At 39.8% G+C, this 20279-nt stretch overlaps 1 protein-coding gene and 1 pseudogene across 1 annotated transcript; one reads left to right on the top strand and one right to left on the bottom strand.

The window, feature by feature from the left end:
• Positions 1-293: 293 nt before the first annotated feature.
• Positions 294-3399, bottom strand: LOC147889684 (pentatricopeptide repeat-containing protein At5g27110-like; annotated as a pseudogene).
• Positions 3400-18254: 14855 nt separating this feature from the next.
• On the top strand, positions 18255-19934 carry LOC147889683 (uncharacterized). Its single transcript, XM_087391290.1, has 4 exons — positions 18255-18690; positions 18799-19248; positions 19334-19640; positions 19792-19934. Exons 1-4 carry the CDS (start codon positions 18265-18267, stop codon positions 19932-19934), a joined length of 1326 nt encoding a protein of 441 aa, XP_087247416.1. The 5' UTR covers positions 18255-18264.
• Positions 19935-20279: the final 345 nt, after the last annotated feature.

The following is a 20279-nucleotide window of genomic DNA, read 5'->3' as shown; positions in this document are numbered from 1 at the left end:
GATGGTAGATCCTGAAGTTTATTGAATGGGCATTATAATCTAAGACTTCCTTTTGGGCATAACCCTTTGCAACCAATCTAGCTTATACAGCATACAGCATCTATTGCTTTGAGGCATCAAGCAGCTTCATCTGCCTACGGTATACTGCAAAACTGATAATTATCTTATTAGTCTCTTCAGACGTCGTTCCACCTAAAGCATGTGCTCTTCTACTTTGCAAGTTCGTCCCCTTTGATGTGTCTATTGTCAACAAACAAATAGCACATCCAGGCTCCAGCTAGCTGGGATGCAAATTAAGCTTGATATGGCTGTCTATACGGGATCTGCCGCCTCCTGACTATACTATCATGTGCAGCATCTAGTCTTTCAGCAGCCGCATATATGTTTGACAATGTTATATATGGTACAGGATCCATTTCAAATAGATGCTTTGTCACATGTTCTCCTCTTTCCACATCCATTTGAACTTTGAAGGCACTAAGTAACGTTGCCCATGAAAGAGTCGTAGGTTCAAACGGCATGTTGTTCACTAAGTGCTCAGCCTCATCCAGTTGCCCTACCCTTCCAAGCAGGTCAATTATGCAATCGTAATGCTCCACACCTGGAGAAAGCCCATAATCCTTAGACATGGAAAACAAACAGCAAAGACCCTCACCCACCAATCCAGCCCGGCTACATGCAGACATAATGCTAACAAAGGTGACCCTGTCTGGAGTGATCCCTTGCTGCTGCATTTGGTAAAAGAGGTGTAGGGCCTCCTTGCCCTGCCCATGTTGGGCATGGGATGCCATCATGGTGTTCCACAAGGCCGAATTTTGATCAGAGATTTTATCAAACATTGTCTGTACATCCTTCACGCTACCACATTTTCCATACATGTTCACAAGGGCTGTCGCCACAATACTGTCTGTATCGAATTGGCAGCTTGTGATGCAGATGTGCATCCTCTTGCCTTCAGTAAGGATTGCTTGGCTTGCACAGGCATCAAGTACAACGATGAAGGTATCCTTATCTGGGATGACCCCTTCACCTTGCATTCGGTGAAACAGTTGGAGGGCCTCCTTGCCATACCTATGTTGGGCATATATTGCAATCATGGATGTCCATAAGACCACATCTCGGTCAGATAGTTCATCAAATATCCTCCTAGCATCCTCCAAACTACCACACCTTCCATACATCTTGACAAAACCCGTTGCAACGACCCCATCTATATCATATCCACTGTTCATAATGTGACTATACATTTGCTTCCCTTGAGTTAGCGAGGCTGAGCTAGCACATGCTTCAAGAATAGTCAGGATGGTGACCCTGTCTGGTGTCATTCCTTCTCACTGCATTTGTTCAAATAGTTGGAGGGCATCCTTCAGATACCCTTGTTGAGCATACGCTGCAATCATGGCATTCCATGAAACCATGTCTCGTTCAAGCATTTTCTCAAATGTGCTTTGTGCATCCATAAGGCTTCCACACTTTCCAAAAAAGTAGAGAAGTGCATTTTCAACGACTATATCTTCCTGATACCCGCTGCACATGATGTAAGCGTGCAGCAGCTTACCGTCTGCCAGTTTTTGGGTCTGGCCAGCATGTGCACGTGGGAAGTTAAGAAATGTGCCATTGTTTGCCACTACTTGCGGCCTCTCAAGGACTTCTGCATGCCCATCCTGGCCATGACCCACAATAGAAGCTGTCAATGATGCCACAGTCAGCTCGGGCATATTGTCAAGCACATTGATAAAAGCAGTCCCCGCAGCAGCAAGGTTAGCCTAACCTGCATTGCTGATCAAGCAAGCATGCTTGCCCTTATTACCTTCGGTTAGGGAACCTGGGTGGCACAGGCAGCTAGAATGCTGACAGGTCACCTGGTCTGGCACCTTGCCTTCCTGAACCATTTGTGCAAATAGTTCAAGAACAGTCTGGGCATCGCCATTTTGAGCATGTGAAGCAATCATGGTATTCCAAGAGATTGTATCCCGTGCTATCATTGACTTAAAAATCCTCCAGGTATCCTCCAGGCTTCTGCATTTTTCATACATACTGATGAGGGCATTCTCAACCACACTATCTGGTTCAAATCGACTCTTAACTATGCAAGCATGTATGAGCTTTCCTGCAGGTAAGGTTGCAGGGGTGGTACATCCAGACTCCCATTGCATTTGATGAAAAAGCTGGAGGGCCGCCTCCATCTGGTCATCCTGAACGTAGGAGACTATCATGGCATTCCACGAGACGATGTCCCTCTTTGGAATCTTGTCGAACACCTGCCTTGCATTGTGAGTGTGGCCACATTTGCCATACATATGAACAAGGGCAGTATCTACCACCACATCTGAACTTCAGTGCACTGCTTGTAATGCAAGCGTGCATCCGTCTACCTTGCTGTAGAGCTGTCTAGCTAGCACATCCAGAAAGAACACCGATAAAGGTAACCTTGTCGGGCAATAGGATGCCCATTCTGTGCGTATGCTCCAATCATTGCATTGTACAAGACCACATCCAGTTCATACATTTTATCAAACATTATCCTTGCCTCACGCTCGCTCCCACTTTTCCCATACGTGCTAATAAGGGCAAGCACCACAACATTGTCTGAGTCGAATCCACTACTAGCAATACAAGCATGTATCCGATTCCCTGTATTCAAGGCTGCCTGATTGGAACAAGCAGAAAACATGCTGACGCACGTAAACTTATCTGGTATAACACCTTCCAGCTGCATCTGGGCAAACAATTTGACAGCACTTTTGTCATCACCCTGCATAACATATGCTGCTATCATGGAATTCCATGAGATTACATCCCGATCTAATATCATATCAAATACCCTATGTGCATCCTTAGGCTTGCTACACTTGCCATACATGCTGATAAGGGCAGTTTCCAGAATAACATCTGCCTTGAGCTGACTTTCCATCGAGCAGGCATGCATTCGCTTGCCTTCTACCAATGCTGCCTGGTTGGCACATGCAGAGAAAACGCTCACAAATGTGGCCTTGTCTGGAATCACACCTTCCTGCTGCATCTGTTTAAAGAGTGTGAGAACATTTTTACAATGGCCGTGCCGCAAGTATGCTCCAATCACGCAATTCCACAGGAACACGCTCCGCTCACGCATTCTGGCAAACCAAGCGCATGCATCTTGCAGCGCTCCACACTGTCCATACATCTTCACCACAAGGCTTCCTAAATACGTGCTTCTCTCTTGTCCACTCATAATTATGTGCTCATGAACTCGCTTGCCGTCGGACAAAGCCTTCGAGTTGGCGCAGGACCGCAGCAGGAAAGCTAAGGTAAAGGGAGTGGATCCGAATCTAATTCATTAAGAGCCTCCATTGGAGATTCTTGGGAGGAAAGTTTAGCTCTGTGTTCCGTAGGAAATGCACGTCTTTGAAGACGCATATTGCGAGAGCTTGATCTTTGTTGGATCGCCGATGCAGGAAGCTTGAATGGGTTTCCATCAAAAGTCTGTCATGGGCTGATTGGTATCCGTTTTGCCATCAACTGTCTCTGGTTGAACTGTTGGACTTTCAAGTTCTTGAGAAATTGCAATACACAGATACAATCATACAAGCATCATTCTTCGATGACTTCTTTCGTTAAATTATCCAATAGCCCCTTTATATACTGCACCCCAACGCCATTTGGGCATTCGCTAGCTTGAGCTCGCTAAAAGACTCTCGCTCCTCTCAACGTAGGCCACTGTGTGTGTGTGTGTGAGAGAGAGACAGTGAGAGAGAGAGAGAGAGAGAGGAAGAGTTTTAAACAAAAGACCACACACACACAAATACATTCACTAGCCGCATTCAATTACCTTTAGACGACCCTCGCTTCTCTCAAGGTGCGTGACAGACAGAGAGAGAGAGAGAGAGAGACAGAGAGAGTTTTAAAAGAAAGACCAAGGAGACTACACATTAGGTCCAAAAGTAATCACGGAATCATTGAAAGAATTACCAATGACAACTAACAAACTAGGTATGGTAGGTTAGGTTACACTTGGCATCACCAATTGAAAGTAGTGAAGAGAGAATGATACAGAATTGAGAACCATATAAACATCATAATCATAAAGCTTGATGAAATTATAAGGAGAGCTTTCGAGCCAATCATCTAATTAAAAGGTATTTGTAGATAAGCAAATCCATATACTCCATGGAAAGGTTGAAGAGAAAAAGATGATGAAAATTTGCCACAACAAAAAGTTACACGAGACCTTATAGAAAACTCAAAAATGCAATGATCACCTTATAGAATTTAAAGAGAGCAGAATACACAAATCAGTTTGCTTAATTGAGAAGACGATTTGCAAAAACGTAAATTTTATTCAGTATGTTCGAAACATACATACGTCTTGTTAAACAACGCAACTCAAGCAAGCGATCCTATGCACTCGGACTAGTCAACACACTGTCAACCTATTACCCCCCCGAGTACCTGTAGTAGTGTGGTTACACTAATAGTGCACATCTAAAACCTTTCTAAATGCATTATATTATCTCAGAATAGGATTGTACATGTAGATTGATGCGGTCCTTTTCCTTGGGAGGAACCCTTGAGGTTGTAGCCAACGGTTGCAACCCTTCACCCTTTTCTAGCAAGATCTATAGCTAAGGATCTTTCCATATTTCTATAGAAAATCTATAAAGAAGCCACATTTTTGGTGACGACAACCCAGTCCCCAAAGCCCTCTATTGATCACTTTTTAAGCAACCACCATGTCTCAAGGATAGGAATCTTAGCAATTATTCCCCTCTAAAGTTTTTTAACAGATAAAATTTCTAATTTTAGCCTTTAAAAAGCACTGGATTGGTGCTACTTGCAATTAGTAAAAAGCTATCATGATGCTCAGGGGTGTCCTCTTTCCTTAATCGGGATGAGGAAGAGAAACAATGTTTTGATTTTCAACAAAAAAAACTTTCGCATGAGTGTTGAACCTCTTTCGAATGGCCTATCAAATCAATCCTATGAACATTGTTGTCGACTCATTATGTTTTATGTGCGTTTGTGCAACGAATGTGTTGGTGGTTAGTAGGATTTTAACGTCAGGGGCTTGCTCTAATATTTAGTACACCCTAATTTTTCAAAGCAATCATGCACTTGCATGTAGTAATAATTATCGACACGTAGTGTCATGCTAAAACATGCATATGGCCCCCCTTGTTTGTTTCTACATAGGTCTCCTTGCCTTTACTTGTGCGTCCTCCCCACCCTCACTTGCATGACCTCCCCAACCTCTTCATCTAATCCACGCATTCTACCCCTCTTCCTCTAACCTCTATGAGCTCCACCCTCTCCCTCTTACCTCTGTGAGCTCCAACCCCTTTTGATCGTTCTTTCAACATGATATTCTCAAGATTCTCATCTTGGGTCTCTCAATCAGGTTACTTTAACCCAATATAAGACCTATTAGAATTTTCTTATTCTATTTGTCATTCAAATCACTACAACATGATTAGGGCCCATTTATCAATTCTAGACTCCCTTATTGTATTGTGGTGATTTTGAGACATGTTGGGTTTCTTTTTTCTCATTTCTTATTCATATCACTACAATGTGATTAGATCCCCTCTATCCATGTTGAACTCCCTTATCGCATTGTGATGATTATGGATTCCCTTATCACCTTTAGATGAATTATGACTCCTCTATTGATTCCGAACTCCCTTATCCCGTTGTCATGACTTCAAGAGCTAGTGGGTTTCTCTTACTTTGTTAGTACTACAACTAGACTCCCTTATGATTTTGAGGATTGTTGGTTTTTTCTTATGAATGTTTATCATTCATATCATGATGTCACCATTTTGTGCTAATGAGATAAGGGAGACCACATGCCAAGCATGTGGAAGGAACATGAAGAAGTGTGGAGAAACATGGAAGAGTGGAGATTAAAAAGGACAATCCTCTAGAAGACTCATGTAGAGTTGGAGGAATCCTCTATGTGAAATCCATGTAGGTTGAAAGATTCTAGAGGAACCTTTGACAACAATATGTATAAGCATAGCCAAAAAGGACATGGATGGTGATGTGTTGCCTTATGTGATTGATGGGAAAAATATCCATAGGAAGAAATTGTTACAATGCGAAAGAGGGTGACACAATATCTATAAAGTAAGCCTCATATCTCATGCTCAATGACATTTCCCCCATTAGTTTAATTGAGTGATGGGAAAAGAAATCTATAGGCAGCGATTGCTATAGAGTAAATTTGGCTGACAAAGTATGTATAAAAGGAGCCCTCGACTCTTGTGTTTAATAAAATTTCCAACACTTTGCCACCAAGCCCTTATATCTCTTGCCCCTTAATCTCTCTCTCTCTCTCTCTCAAACTTTCAACTCCAATAGGGGTCAAGCATACCTACAATTTTTTCATGAAAGCTAGGCCAAACTTGTATCATGGGTGGATGCAAGATTGATGGGGCACCCAAGACAAGGCTAGCCATCATGGCTATTACATTGGAAGCCTCAAGATAGATTGTTTGATGACTTGATTTTTGTATAAAATAGGATCTACTAATCCCAAACCATCATAAACAATGAGATGGACAATTTTTAATCCAATCCTATGCTATATCCACTCATGGAATTAAGGTGGATTGGGATGAATTTGCCCGCCATAAAGAAACCAACCTGAGTATAGGTAGTTAGTACATCACATATATAGAGTACTAGGGGTATGTTGTAGGCACCCCATTAGAATCTTTAAAAAAGGAACATGGTACGAAGATGGAGGCAAGTAGTATGAAGTGCTAGATATTGACTATGGAGCAGCAACCTATGATACATGATTGGAAGGAAAAGGTGTGAGAGAAGGGAGATTGTTGAAGCAATTTGATGTTGCAACCTTAAGAAAGTTGGAAGCCACAAAAAAGGTTGACTCTGTTAGACCCATTATCCAAAGAAAACTTGAGAATTCTTTGCATTCCCCTAGTGGGTTCACTTGAACAAGAGTCAATGAAGAGTTTGGCAAATTTGGAAGGAGAGGAGGAATTGGCTACTACAAGGAGGTCGGAATTAGCAAAAATTCATTGTGTCTACATCAGAGAGAAATTAGAGGCAAGAACTAGATTCAACAATCATATGCAACATTTAACAGAGGAGCTTACAAAGCATGGTTTGCGGGTTATGATCCCTATACCAATACAACATCTAACATGCTCTACAAGTACTCCAGTAAACATTGAATGACATTCATTGTTTGTCTATTAGATTAAGCGTAGGTCCTTATAAGTAGTATATACTAACCCTTTCTATACATATGGAGGTGTGTATTTTGTGGGTTTGGAATTTATACAAAGAGCATCAATGTAGTGTTTGCACCATGCTTGCAAACATATCATCATGGGGACCGTGGGATCTCATCTACCGGTTAATCACCACTACCGTAGTTCTAAATCAATAACAACATAGTACTAAAATAAGAGAAATAGATGTAATTAGTACTAACTAATAGTAACTAGAGATTCCACCTACATTAGCATTCACTACTACAAAGAACTAGTTTAATAATGAAGAAAGTGTATAATCTTAAAGTGGTTGTAATAGAGAACAGATAGTACTAGAATAGTAACATCAATAAATAGTACTAACTAGGACTTACATAGTGCTAATTTAGTCCTAACACACCACCATTAGTAGTATACATAGTATTAAAAATAGTACAATTGACATATAATGTTGTGGTAGTACAATCACCCTATAATATTAACATAGTACAATTAGTATAAGACTACTAAATTCACCCAACATATAGTGCTAAATAATGCAATCATATGATGATTACATAGCAATATGTTAACTACAATTAGCATAAGAAATACATTCATCAGCCTAATAAAGTTTTAAAAAATAATGGTGATGATATTAAGATAGTACTATTTAAGTTTCAAGATATAGGGGTGTTGCTACTACTACATTGGTACTCTACTATCACTGATTGTAAAGATTACTTTAAAAAGTGCAATTTTAGCACACATGGTGCAAATAAGACTTACCAGTGTTTTAAAGTCCCATGGCAGCCACCCATTCATCTGATACAAAATTCTTGCAAGACAGAGAAATGCATTGCATATTCTTGAAAAAATGAATTGCCACATATTTAGATAATATTTTTGTGGTTTTTTTGGGAATCGATAATATTCCACTCTATTTTTTGGAATATGTCCACTTGAAATGGTATTAAGAAAAGTTTATTTCATTTCCTTTAGTCTCAAGAATGGATTTATTTTTTATTTTACTATTTTATTAAATCTAATTCTTTGCTACAACTATCTTAGAATTATGCTAGTACTCATTTAGCCGTACTGTAGTAGCATCTAACTGAACTAGTTCCCTTTAATAAATGCAATTGAAGATGGAGACTCTTATACATCATGTCATTATGTCAATATGTCCCCCCTTTTACTGAAATATTAGGTTGTGCCTAGCTAATACATGTGTTGGAGGTAGTTTATGTCTAGGTGTCCCCCCATTTGAATGGAAAAGTAGCATGTGTTAGAACTAAGATGGTATAGTTAGTTTAGCACTAAACTATTTCCCTGTAGTATTGAATACAAATGCAAGAGGACTTTTGGTTATATAGCAGCTGTAGAGAAGTCTAGGAGTGTTACAAAGACAGCTACACCTGTCCAAAGTGAGATTTTTGAACTCCTAGCAATACAATGTTGTTTCCCAACTTGAAGAAAAAGTAGCATGGACCCATATAGGCCTCATGATAAAAACTCGATGATGATACCATGGTAGATGGAAGTCTCTAATTTGATTATGGAAGCCTATGGAGAATGACCCCTTGAAGAATGTAAATCTTATGGATCCTAACATAGCTGCTGCCACCAAAGAGGGTGAGGAGGACAACAACAAGGATGGTGTGCTAAAAAGGGTAAGAAAGTAGAAGGAAGTCATGAGAGTGAAGTTGCAAAGAGGGATTTAAAGGAAAAAGAGGGAGATGGTACTGAGTGTGCGCTTGCAAAGGTGTCCATGGATAACTGTAGGAACATTATTTCCTTTTTTGTGGTGTTTTCTCTATTGTAATACATATGTTTCATACATGTACCATTTATTGTATTTTGTTATCCATTTTCGAGGGTAAGAGCATGTCAACTATTGGCGCAAGGAAGTAAGGAGTAGAACTAAAAAAGAGAAGTGATGTAAGATCCTTGTACAATAGCAAGAAGAAAAAAAATAACAAGAGTTGTGAAGAAGATGACATGTTCGGTGACACTGTGCTCAGTAGTCTTGTCCCACCTAGGTCAAAGAAACAAAAATTTAGTCTCCTAAAGAATTCTAGGGATCTTGTAAATGAGCCTAGTAATTGCACAACTCCCCACCATACTTACACTCCTGAGATTTAAATAAACTTCCCTCCTCAACACATAGATTATTAAAATATTGATCTCCTACACTTACCATGCCTTGACACACTCTCTCTATATATATATATATATATAGAGAGAGAGAGAGAGAGAGAGAGAGAGAGAGAGAGAGATAGAGAGAGAGAGAGAGAGATAAATAGATAGATAGATAGAGAGAGAGCATGCATGCGCACGTGCACACACACACACACACACACTTATATATATAGCACTATTCCCCCCCCCAACTGACTTCCCCTCTCATCGCCGTTATGCACCGCTCTTCTTGTCGTTATCCACTACTTCCACATATATCTCTTCTTGCTTCTTCTATGTTGGCACTATTTAAGTGCTCGTAGCCTATAAACCTTGCAATTTTTTGGACCTTGTGCGTTCCTCAATGACAATCACACTGCAAGTTCTCTCTTAGACAACTTGCTCATGTGCTTGTTTCCCCTTGGTTACTCATCACGATCCCTCCTTGGTTCCTAGTGCTTACTTTGTGAAAGGACTTAGCCTATGCTCGCTTTAGCCAACCCTTCTAATGCATCCTCTTTCTCAACCAGTCCTTCTTGCTCACACCCTTTTGCAACTACCTTGACTTCATCGTTGTCTATTGTGTTTGCAGCCCAAAACTACCTCTAGACCTTCTTATTTCCTTGTGGCTTATCCAAGAGGTTGCCATGGTAGCCCTAGATGCTGCTCCTTTCTTTTATCCTAGCCATGGCTTGAGATAGGTGCCTCCCCCTCTTGTAGTTACCATACAAATTCTTTCTTGGCTGATCTTCCCACTTTGGTGATCATCATCTAAAGCCCTTTCACCTTTGCAAGCTTCATCCTGCTCTATTCACCCTCAAGAGGTCACTAAGAAATATGTAAGATAGCACGTGCAATCAATGGAAGGGGCTTTGTATATTTATGGAGTCATAAAAAATATGCATACATAAGAGGTTTTCTATTTCAAAAAGTGGAAAATTTCATACATAAGGGATACTTTAATTATCTCAAAATTTACAGAAGGGATGTATATAGGTTGTAAAAATCTGTAGGTAGGGGTTTTTTTAAATGCACCTTGATCACACGTGCTATATGGGGTTTTTACATAGTGGCCCCCCCAAGTATTCAACTTTGTCCTCTACTCTTGTAGCCCCACAATGACCATCCTGTTCGTGATCATCGCTGCTATGTCTTCTTGCACCTCTATTAGCTCCAAAGCCTCCTTCACCGACTTCATTCCTCCCTTCTTAGAAGCATATGCCACATTCATACAAGTGCTAACATGCATATAGCACTCAAAAGACAACCCATATTGCACTCATGGCAAATGGGCATTAGTTAATACTCTTAACACACCGATTCTAATGCTACTATTGTTGACTAGGAACATGATCTTCATTACCCAGATTGCATTTCGTATTTGAACTTATTTACCTGTGTGTGTGTCCATGTGTGTGCTCGTGCACACACACACATGCACACACACACACACAAGGGCGTGTGCACACACACAAGCGCACATGTGCACACACTTACACACATGGTTGTTTTGCCTACATTTTAGTGGACACTTTATTGTAATTAATGTTCCAAGTACACATACACTCAAATAATATATGTTCCATAATATTTTCCTCATTGTTTTATTTTTTCCATATTGATTAATACAGAGATGCCTATATATTTCTTTTTTCTTTATATATCTCTCTCCCCATTTTTTTCTCTTGATTCTCTCTCTCTCTCTCTCTCTCTCTATATATATATATATATATATATATGTATGTATGTATGTATGTATGGGGTATGTACAGTTATTGTTTTCTTAAAATCTGGGATTGGAAGCATGTGTAATCCCTATATTTGCAAAAAAGGCAACCCTTACGCTGATTTCATATAGAATTTTTTCTTACTCATTATATAAAATAAAGAATTTTTTACACTCCTCTTTAAAAATTTTACTTTAGATTTGAACTTAGGACTTAGTGTTTTTAACTTAGAGGCCCAAAAGTTTTCTTTGATTGGGTGTACAATTTTGATATCAAAGGTTGGTTTGTTAGTAATCATAACTTTGGATAATATAATGCAATTTGAGTATAACTTTAATCCTAACTTAGTAGAATACATGTAGGAATCCTCTAATCTTTTCTTTTTCTTTTTCTCAATTATCTTAATCTAAACTTGTAATAAGGATTCACTTGTTTACTCTAGAATCAGGATGGTTGTTCTAGTCCCTAGGTAAAGCGATAACAAGCCAGGGTGCACAAGCATTACCTATCTACCTAAATTAATTGTATTTTTCTAACGTATGGTTTATTGGCAGGGAAGTGGACCCTGACCTTAGAGCATCAGGTTTATTTGGATTGTGGCAAGGCAGTGGACCTTGACCTTAGAGCCTCAGTTATGTAATGGGCTTGACATTTTCTTTTACCAAACTTGTGCTCAATCTTTGTAATTTCAATATGGAAATTTTTTTACTTAAAACTATCTTCTATTTATTTAAAGCTTTGGGTGCCATGTTGTTAAGGGTCCTTATTTTTACATTATTTTTACACACACACGCACGTACACACACACACACACACACACACACACACACACACACACACATGCATGCACGCGTGTACAAAAAAGTGCTAGTCAAATGATGTTGGGATATCTCAAGGTGTATGCCTCAGGCATACCTTATGTTTCTATGTGTGAGTGCTAGAGGCACAGTTAGGTGCCCACAAGCACAGTTAGGTGGTGGAGAGCCACATAGGATGATTGAGAGAATCTAGGAGTAGATTGAGGAGATGATTGTGGAGCTCTGAAGTCATCAGTGATGTCAGTGAGCATGTATGAGGTGCCTACTTAAGGACCTCACTCTTCTTCATTCTACAACCAAGTAATGCAAGTATTCTGAGTTTGTGTCCATTCTTTGCTTTCCTTTCAGTTTCTCCAACATGGTATCAAAGCCATTTGATCCCCCTTGATCCCATTTCTGCCACATCATCATCTTCTTCTTCATCTTCTTCTTCACCATCTCTCCCTCTTCTTCCCAAACTTGCTTAAGCTTGTTATCCTCCGGTTCTCAGTCATTTCCCACGTCCTTCCTGCTGGAGATCTATCTCAAAAGGGCAAACTTCTGGCTGAGAAAGGCGCGCCCGTTTCGTCGTCATTGCACGAAAGTCATCGACTGTTCCTTCTGTGTTTTCTCCCAGCACACTTCATCTTTCTCTAATTCCTTTCAGGGGGAGTTAGCCCATACCTAGAGCTATCCTGTGCTAAAATATGAGCAGCAACGGCTGCATATTCAAGCAGAAATCAGAGAAAAACCAGTCGACTTTGAAGAGGCAAGATAGGGCGACCTGACGCGTTTTTGCGCCTCTTCTTCCCAGAGGACCTTTTGTGGTATACCAGCTCTCTTTTGCCTCAGAAACCCCTTTTCCTTTGCTTTGAAGAGTGAGCTACAAGCCCTCCAAGTTCAGCTTTTCTATTTTTGACAGTTTTGGATAAGTTTTTGAAGATGATGCTACATAAAATGCTACTCTAGCATTTCTGGTTTTTTTGAAGCTTTCAATAACTTCAGTACAAGTGTGGCTTCAGTTTTGTTTTGAATTACTAGACCTGGTTTTGATTGGAAAGTATTTATTTCACCCACTTCTATGAAGCATGTAAGAAGAAGCATCATTGATTGAATATTGGTCACTAGTCTTTGCTACATCAAGTGCTCATATTTTGGAAGTCTTTCAGTTATTTTTGCCTTGTAAGAGAGATAGACAGTGCCCAATATCTGGGTTAGACCCTCTCATGGCTACCCTATTTAATCTCGAGAAGTTCAATGGAAACGGCTTCCACACATGGCAGATGAAGGTGAAATTTGCATTGATGAGGGAGAACTTATGGGGACTTGTCAAACCTACTCCTACCGCTACTTCTATGGCCTCCAATGCTGGAGAAACCTCAACTCCGACACGATCGGTAAGGGATCTAGCTAGAGAAGAAAAAGCATACGGTATCATTGCTCTTGCTTTAGGAGATGATTATATTCACCATATCTCTGACTTGGAGTCTCCTTCGGAAGCTTGGCAGAAGCTTGACATGATTTTTGGTGCTAGCTCTCACATCTCTAAACTATCACTTAAAATCTCTTTCTTTGAATTGAAGATGGCTAGTGGTACTACTTTAGTAGCTCATGTCAACTATATGCGGAGTCTTATGACTCAATTAGCTTCTATCAACTCTCCTATTACTCCAGATGACGCTATGGCAGTGTTACTTAAGAGTATGCTTGAAGATTATGATCACATTGTTAGCACTTTGAAAAATCTTCCTAATCCTAATCTTGAAGGTATTATCTCTGCTCTCCAAGAAGAAGAAAGGCATATGGAGCTCAGGAAAGGCAATGACTCTGCTTATGCTGTAAAATTCCAAGAGGGCAAGTATACCCCTTGCAATCACTATGGAAAGACAAATCACCTTTCAAAGGACTGCTTCAAAATTAATCCATGCAAGCACTGTGGCAAGAACAACCATAATGAGAAGTTTTGCAGAGCCAAAGAAAAGACAGAAAATGCACTTACAGTTAATGAGCCTCCACAAGATGAGGCATCCTTTGAAGATTATGCATTTTAAAACACATCTCTATGTATGCTCCAGATCTCTCTTTTTATGTCAAGGTACTCAGCCTGGATAGTCCTCCAAAATGAATGAAAATAAACTATTGTGTTTTGTGTGTTTTGTAAACACCTCTGGTCACCTTATAATGTAGGCCATGTGTATGTTTTGTTCCATGGTACCTCCTGCAGACATTGTGTGCATGTACATGCAGGGGAGATAACCATTGGAAGGTCTTTCTGTATCCCTTTTTGTTTACCTTACACCCAAGGGAACCCTTGCTAGCATGAGAACCTAGCCATAGATTTATCCTTGACCACCATGAGATGGCATGAGAAACTATGAGACTAGATGTATCCTTGACATAGCCTGAGGCATTTCCTTGAGGGGGGGTTTGTTGGGATATCTCAAGGTGTATGCCTCAGGCACACCTTATGTTTCTATGTGTGAGTGCTAGAGGCACAGTTAGGTGCCCACAAGCACAATTAGGTGGTGGAGAGCCACATAGGATGATTGAGAGAATCTAGGAGCAGATTGAGGAGATGATTGTGGAGCTCTGAAGTCATCAGTGATGTCAGTGAGCATGTATGAGGTGCCTACTTAAGGACCTCACTCTTCTTCATTCTATAACCAAGTAATGCAAGTATTCTGAGTTTGTGTCCATTCTTTGCTTTCCTTTCAGTTTCTCCAACAAAAGAGTTTTGTTTCCATTTCCTTTTCATTATTTTCCTTCTAAGAACTTGTCCTCATCCTAATGTTCTTCAGCATCTTTCTCCTCCTTGTCCTCATCCTCATCCTTTTTCTTGTGGCCCTACCTTGGTATATAAGCATCATTGAGATACTCATCCTTTGCCTCTCTTGCTCAAAGCCAATTCAAATATTAGACTATAAGTTTAGGGACTAGGTTACCCAAAAAAAGAACTAAACCTAGAAAGGGATGTCTATGATGCACTTAAAGCATGAAGATTCTTGAATTCCTCCATCCTATCCTCCTCAAGCCAATAAGAGATTTAGCATGCCCAATTCTAAAATGTATAATCATACTCCTCCTATGAGCATTCTCGACCTATCTTTGATTTTTACTACACAACATGTTCTAGCAAATAGAATCAATTTAAAATGAGATTAAAGATGTTGCACTTGTTTGAAAGGGTAAGGAAGGACAAAGCTTATAAATTTAGCATGGACAAATTTTCCCTTCTACAATCAAAGTGAGATATAGTCAAATTCTATAGCCTCACTTGCACTACTAGCTTCTATTGCTCGCTGAAGTTTGCATTTCCAAATTCTTTCTTGGTAGCCTTCCAAAATTTCCCATAGGGTGTAGGTATTGTGTAGATGGATTCATAGAGGTCAAATGACTCAAATGAAGAAAATAGACAGGTATAAAGCCAATTGCTGATCGAGGAATGTCCTTAAGTATACGGAATAAATTATGAAGAGACCTTTTGATCACTATCAAAATAGTCATTGCTCTTGTTTTTTACTTTTATTGGTTTATCAACAACCAAATGGATGGATAGCTAGTCAATAAATACCAGTCAAAAGAGTATGTTTTCATAAATGTCTAGAAAAGACAATCCACAAATAGCAAAAGTGTCATTATAAGCATGATGCATCAGTACAATTTGTGGAGTCCTTTTTTAAAACATTGTCGTGTTTTTCATGTTGATGTTAATTCCATTGGATTTTTCAAACTTCCATTTTTCACCCCCAATGGTAATATGGACAAAAGGCTTATTCTTAAAAATTTTTATAAGTGCTTAAGAATCAGTGTTTAGTGCTTAAGAATCAATGTTTGCATCAGAGTGGACCCTTTCCTTATAGTCAGCATGTAACAAGTTGTGGTAATATTCTAGTTCTTCTCTCTCCCTAGGTCTAATAAGCCTCATTTCTTTGCAATACTGATGCTTCCCAATGCTATGATCCCCTTTTGAATTGCAACAAGTGTCAAACATTTTCATTAATCTAATTTGTTCTCTCCATCATAGATTCCAAGTGATTTTTACAATATCTCTTATTGTTGCTATTTTCGATTTGTTTCGAATTAGTTCTCATTATTATACATATTTTATTTTTCTTTATTGTTTCTCTCTTTTATAATTAGTTGTTACTGTTCTATGTATTATATTGTTTCTCCTCTATTTTGTTAAAATTGTTGTCACTATACTATGTATTTAAGTTACTTGTTTATTATTCTTCACAACTATGGAGGGGATTTTTTGCTCATTCTCTTTCCATTTCTCACTAAGTTTTAAAATAAGAGGATTATTAAGAAGAAACATAAATTATTTCTAATTTTATTTTGTGTAAATTACATGCCACGATTATGGATTTTCTTGCTTAGATGGCCTTAGATGCAAGAAGATAGTCAAGGCATATTTAATCTTGCATGGCATGCGAACCCAATACACCCTTTTGTGAAACTAATATTTATTACAAGAACTTTTGATATCATAATTGTCATGATCTATCTTGTAGGCAACAATGCATTCTTTACAAGGTACTAAGACTAACTGAATCCATAAAATGATAATTGCCTTATGATAGAAGAGTAGTTAGTTTGATACAATTATTGCTATCATCGTTTTTCCATGAAGTTGCCTATAAGGACTAGTGAGGCATCACTCCAACGATACTTCACTACATATTGTTAATTATAATGTGTTTTTGTATATTTCTCATGATTCCAATCGTGCAGCACAAAATGGACATATAGTGCTTGACATATGTTTTGTTATATTTCTCATGATTCCAATTGTGCAATGCAAAATGGACATATAGTGCTTGACATATGTTACATCATATCTAAGATGGAGTCAAGCCTAAAATCTTGTGCTTGCAACATAGACCTTCATTTTTGTGAACTATAAAGAAAATATTTTCAAATGTATGCCCACGTTACATCATTTGACATAAAATCGAGTAGGGACATGATATAATATTGTTTATGCATTGTTATACGAGACAATATTGTGAAAAGACAAGGGTGGTTGCCAAGTGGAAAGGCATGGATCTTTCATGTGAAGAAGGAAGATAAATAAAGAAGAAGAGACTATCAAAGAAAAAGAAAGGGATTGCCAAGTGGAATGGATCTTTTGTGTGAAGATATAAAGGGGAAGAGAGCATCAAAGAAAAAGACAATTTGTGCGTAGGGAGAGGGGGACCATTATTTTGGGAGGCATGTTTGGGACGCAACTAGATGCATCACCTATCAAACCCAACCTTTTCCAAGTTGTTTGTTATGTGAGAAAGCATTTACAAGTTGGCAAGTGAGAATTTCACATGGGAGGATGTAAGCAATGCATAAGAGAAATGTTTGCAAAGTAAGATTGTGAATCTTTTCAAAGATATACCATATGCTAATCAATACTATGCGAAATTATTGGGGTATAGGTTATAGGTGTCATGTGAAGTTCACACTTCTTCAAATTGGAAAAGGTTTAACACAAAAAGAAAATTGAATTTGCTTTATTATTGGAAATTACTTTGCACTATTCCCAAAGAAAATAGTTTAAATGAAAATGAATAAGACTTTGCTATGTATGTGGCACATAAAAATAAGGCATGAAAAGAAAGGAAAAAAGAAAGCACAACAAAACAAGCAAAATGGTGAAAAGAAATGGGTATGGGTTTTGAAATTTGTGCAAATGCATGAGTGGCATATGACTAATGGGCCGAAGAGTTCTTTTTAGTGGTTGAGAGGTGAAGACATTTCCATGGGGCAAGTTTGGGAAGGTACGTTACATAAAGTTTAAGAATGGCTTAGTCTACCAATTCAAGTCACATTTGTACATCCCAAGCTCCTTTCCCCTCAATATGTTTACCTTTGCATTCATGCTAAAGCCCATCTTTTCTTCTCCTCCATTGGACACACATGTGAGAGTTCTTTGTTTAATGACACCCCCATTCCCTCTCCCTCATTTGAAAAGGGTTGGATATACGTGTGAATTAGACCTCCCTCTTTTCTTCTCCTCTGTTGGACATACATGAGAGAGTTCTTTATTCAATCACACCAACTCCCCAACCGACCTTCCCTTAAGGTGCACTCAAATGAGAAGCTAACGTGTTGGGGATTGAAAAGGAGATTCTTAAGGCTTTGCCAAGGAACTAGTAGAAAAAGTAGTAGTAGTACTAGTACTCTGGAGAAAAGACCACACCATGCCAAAAATAGTAGTAGGAGTAGTAGCAATTTGGAGAGAAGACCACGCCATGCTAGGGACTCAAAGGCCGACTTGTAAGGCATGGCCAAGGAAATAAGAGTAGGAGAGAGCAGACCATGCAAGAAGAAGAAGATCCTCTGTGGAGGAGCCACCAAGTGCTCTTCATGAGGTTCTTCAACAACAACAACAACAACGACAATAAGAGCAATAGTGCTAGCACCCCTTGTTTGTTGCAGTACTCGAGAAGCAATTCCTTAGATGAAGTGAGCCGATTCCAATCAAAGCTCCTCTGGCTTGGCTTCAACCATTCTACCCTTCCCACACAGATATTCTCTGTCATCGTCTTCGTCGTCCTCGCCATCGCCGTTCCCATCCTCTCTTGCACTCTCGTCCATTGCCCAAATTGCGATGATTCTAAGCAACACCCTTTCCAAAAACTCGTCTACTTCTCCCAGTCCACCCTCTCCTCTATCTCCTTCGGTTGCCTCCTCCATCTCCTCCGCACTTACGGCCTCACGGAGCTTCTCTTGCTCCACGACGTCGACAATGAGTCTGCAGAGATCCAACGTGGGTACAAGTCCGAGCTCCGGGTACGTGTAATCCTTTCCTTGGTCATCACATGTTTTCTCTGCACGGTGATGCGAACGGTGATAATATTTCTCTTTGAAGCACTACTGACGTCTCTTCCTCTTCTGTAGAATGCCTTCCATCTCCTTGCCAAAATCCTCCTGCCCTTCTTCGTCGTGGATCTCGTCCACGATGTTTTATGGTTCGTCGACGCCTCCGTATCTCTCCCTGGGATCCCGTATCTTATTTTCAACAAGATCTTTATGTGCTTCCTGGTGGTCATTTCCTGGGTGTACAACACCAGCATGTTCCTTCTGATGTGCGTCCTTTTCAAGCTTATGTGCTCTCTCCAAATCCTCCGGCTTCAAGGTTACTACAAGCTCTTGGAAGAAACACCGCCAGTCCTTGTCATGCTCCAAGAGCACATGCGCCTTCGGGATCAGCTATTCATCATAAGTCACAGATTCCGAATTTTCATAGTCGCCTCTTTGTTTGCAATCACATTGAGCCAATTTGCAATGCTGTTTCAAGTCACTTCTTCCAGTGGTGTAGTCAGTTTTGACAGGCTTGGAGACCTTCTGGTAAATGCTTAGCCGCTTCGTGACATTTCTTTTTGGGAGGTAAGGATCACGATTGACTGATTATATCTCTTCTATATCTATGCAGGTTTGCTGCGCAGTGCAATTGATTGGTTTCGTCATCTGCCTTCACGCAGCAGCCAAAATCACTCATATGGCTCAGAGGATTGTCTCGATTGTAAGCCAATGGCATGCGGTGGCGACGTGCTGCATCGATCATAATCCGGGAGGCTTACCCGATGCAACCATCAGCTTGCCAGAGTGTTTCCATGACCCACGTCCTCTAATGTTGATGGAGTCGTACAGCGAGTTGAGTGCAAGTCTCCAGCTCTTCCTTTGTACAAAGGATTCTCTCAGCGACTCTAATTATTGTTTTCAGAAAAGACACGCTCTAGGTAACTTTAATCGCCCTTTTTGCTGCTTTACTACAAATCAGCAAATACCTTCCTGTCGTTTTATCTAATAACTTCAGCTTTGGCAATGTCTGAGATTGCAATGTACTCAGTTTCTTTCAAGTTTTGATGCCCTTTAAGGGGGTGACTGCAGTGACCTATCTCCAACATTGCAGCGCGGGCATCTCCATTTACGGATTTGTATTAGACAGAGGCTCCTTGTACACCATTTTTGCTATGGAGTTGTCAATTGTGCTTTGGACTCTTGGGAAGACGATCATCTTGAGCTCAAGTTGACATTCTTTAATGTATGTTCGCAAGGCTGGTAGAAACGAATCGCTCTCCTTGATTCGGTTTTCGTCCACAGAGAAGTGTAAAGGTATGGATTCACACATGTAGCGCCGCTTGGTAAACAATGTTGAAGTGACAAACTCTACAATTGGGCGAAGTGAAACAAACAAGTTCTTGCTCTTCCTTCAAGGGTTGGTACTTCTCCTTTCATTAATGTTAAGAGCTCGCAGGAGCAAGTACTAAGACTTGTTGAGCTTTTAAAGGCAAGGATTTCAAAATTTAAGCACCCACTTACATCTATAATGTACCAATAATGTGGAAAGGCAAGGATAGACATCCATTATTACATCT

Source organism: Dipteris shenzhenensis, chromosome 20 (assembly GCF_047967505.1).
Source record: "Dipteris shenzhenensis isolate YYH24624 ecotype China chromosome 20, Dip_SZ_1.0, whole genome shotgun sequence".
NCBI classification, from domain to species: Eukaryota; Viridiplantae; Streptophyta; class Polypodiopsida; order Gleicheniales; family Dipteridaceae; genus Dipteris; species Dipteris shenzhenensis.
Note: the sequence above shows the minus strand (reverse complement) of the source record. Positions and strands in the feature narration are given on the sequence as shown.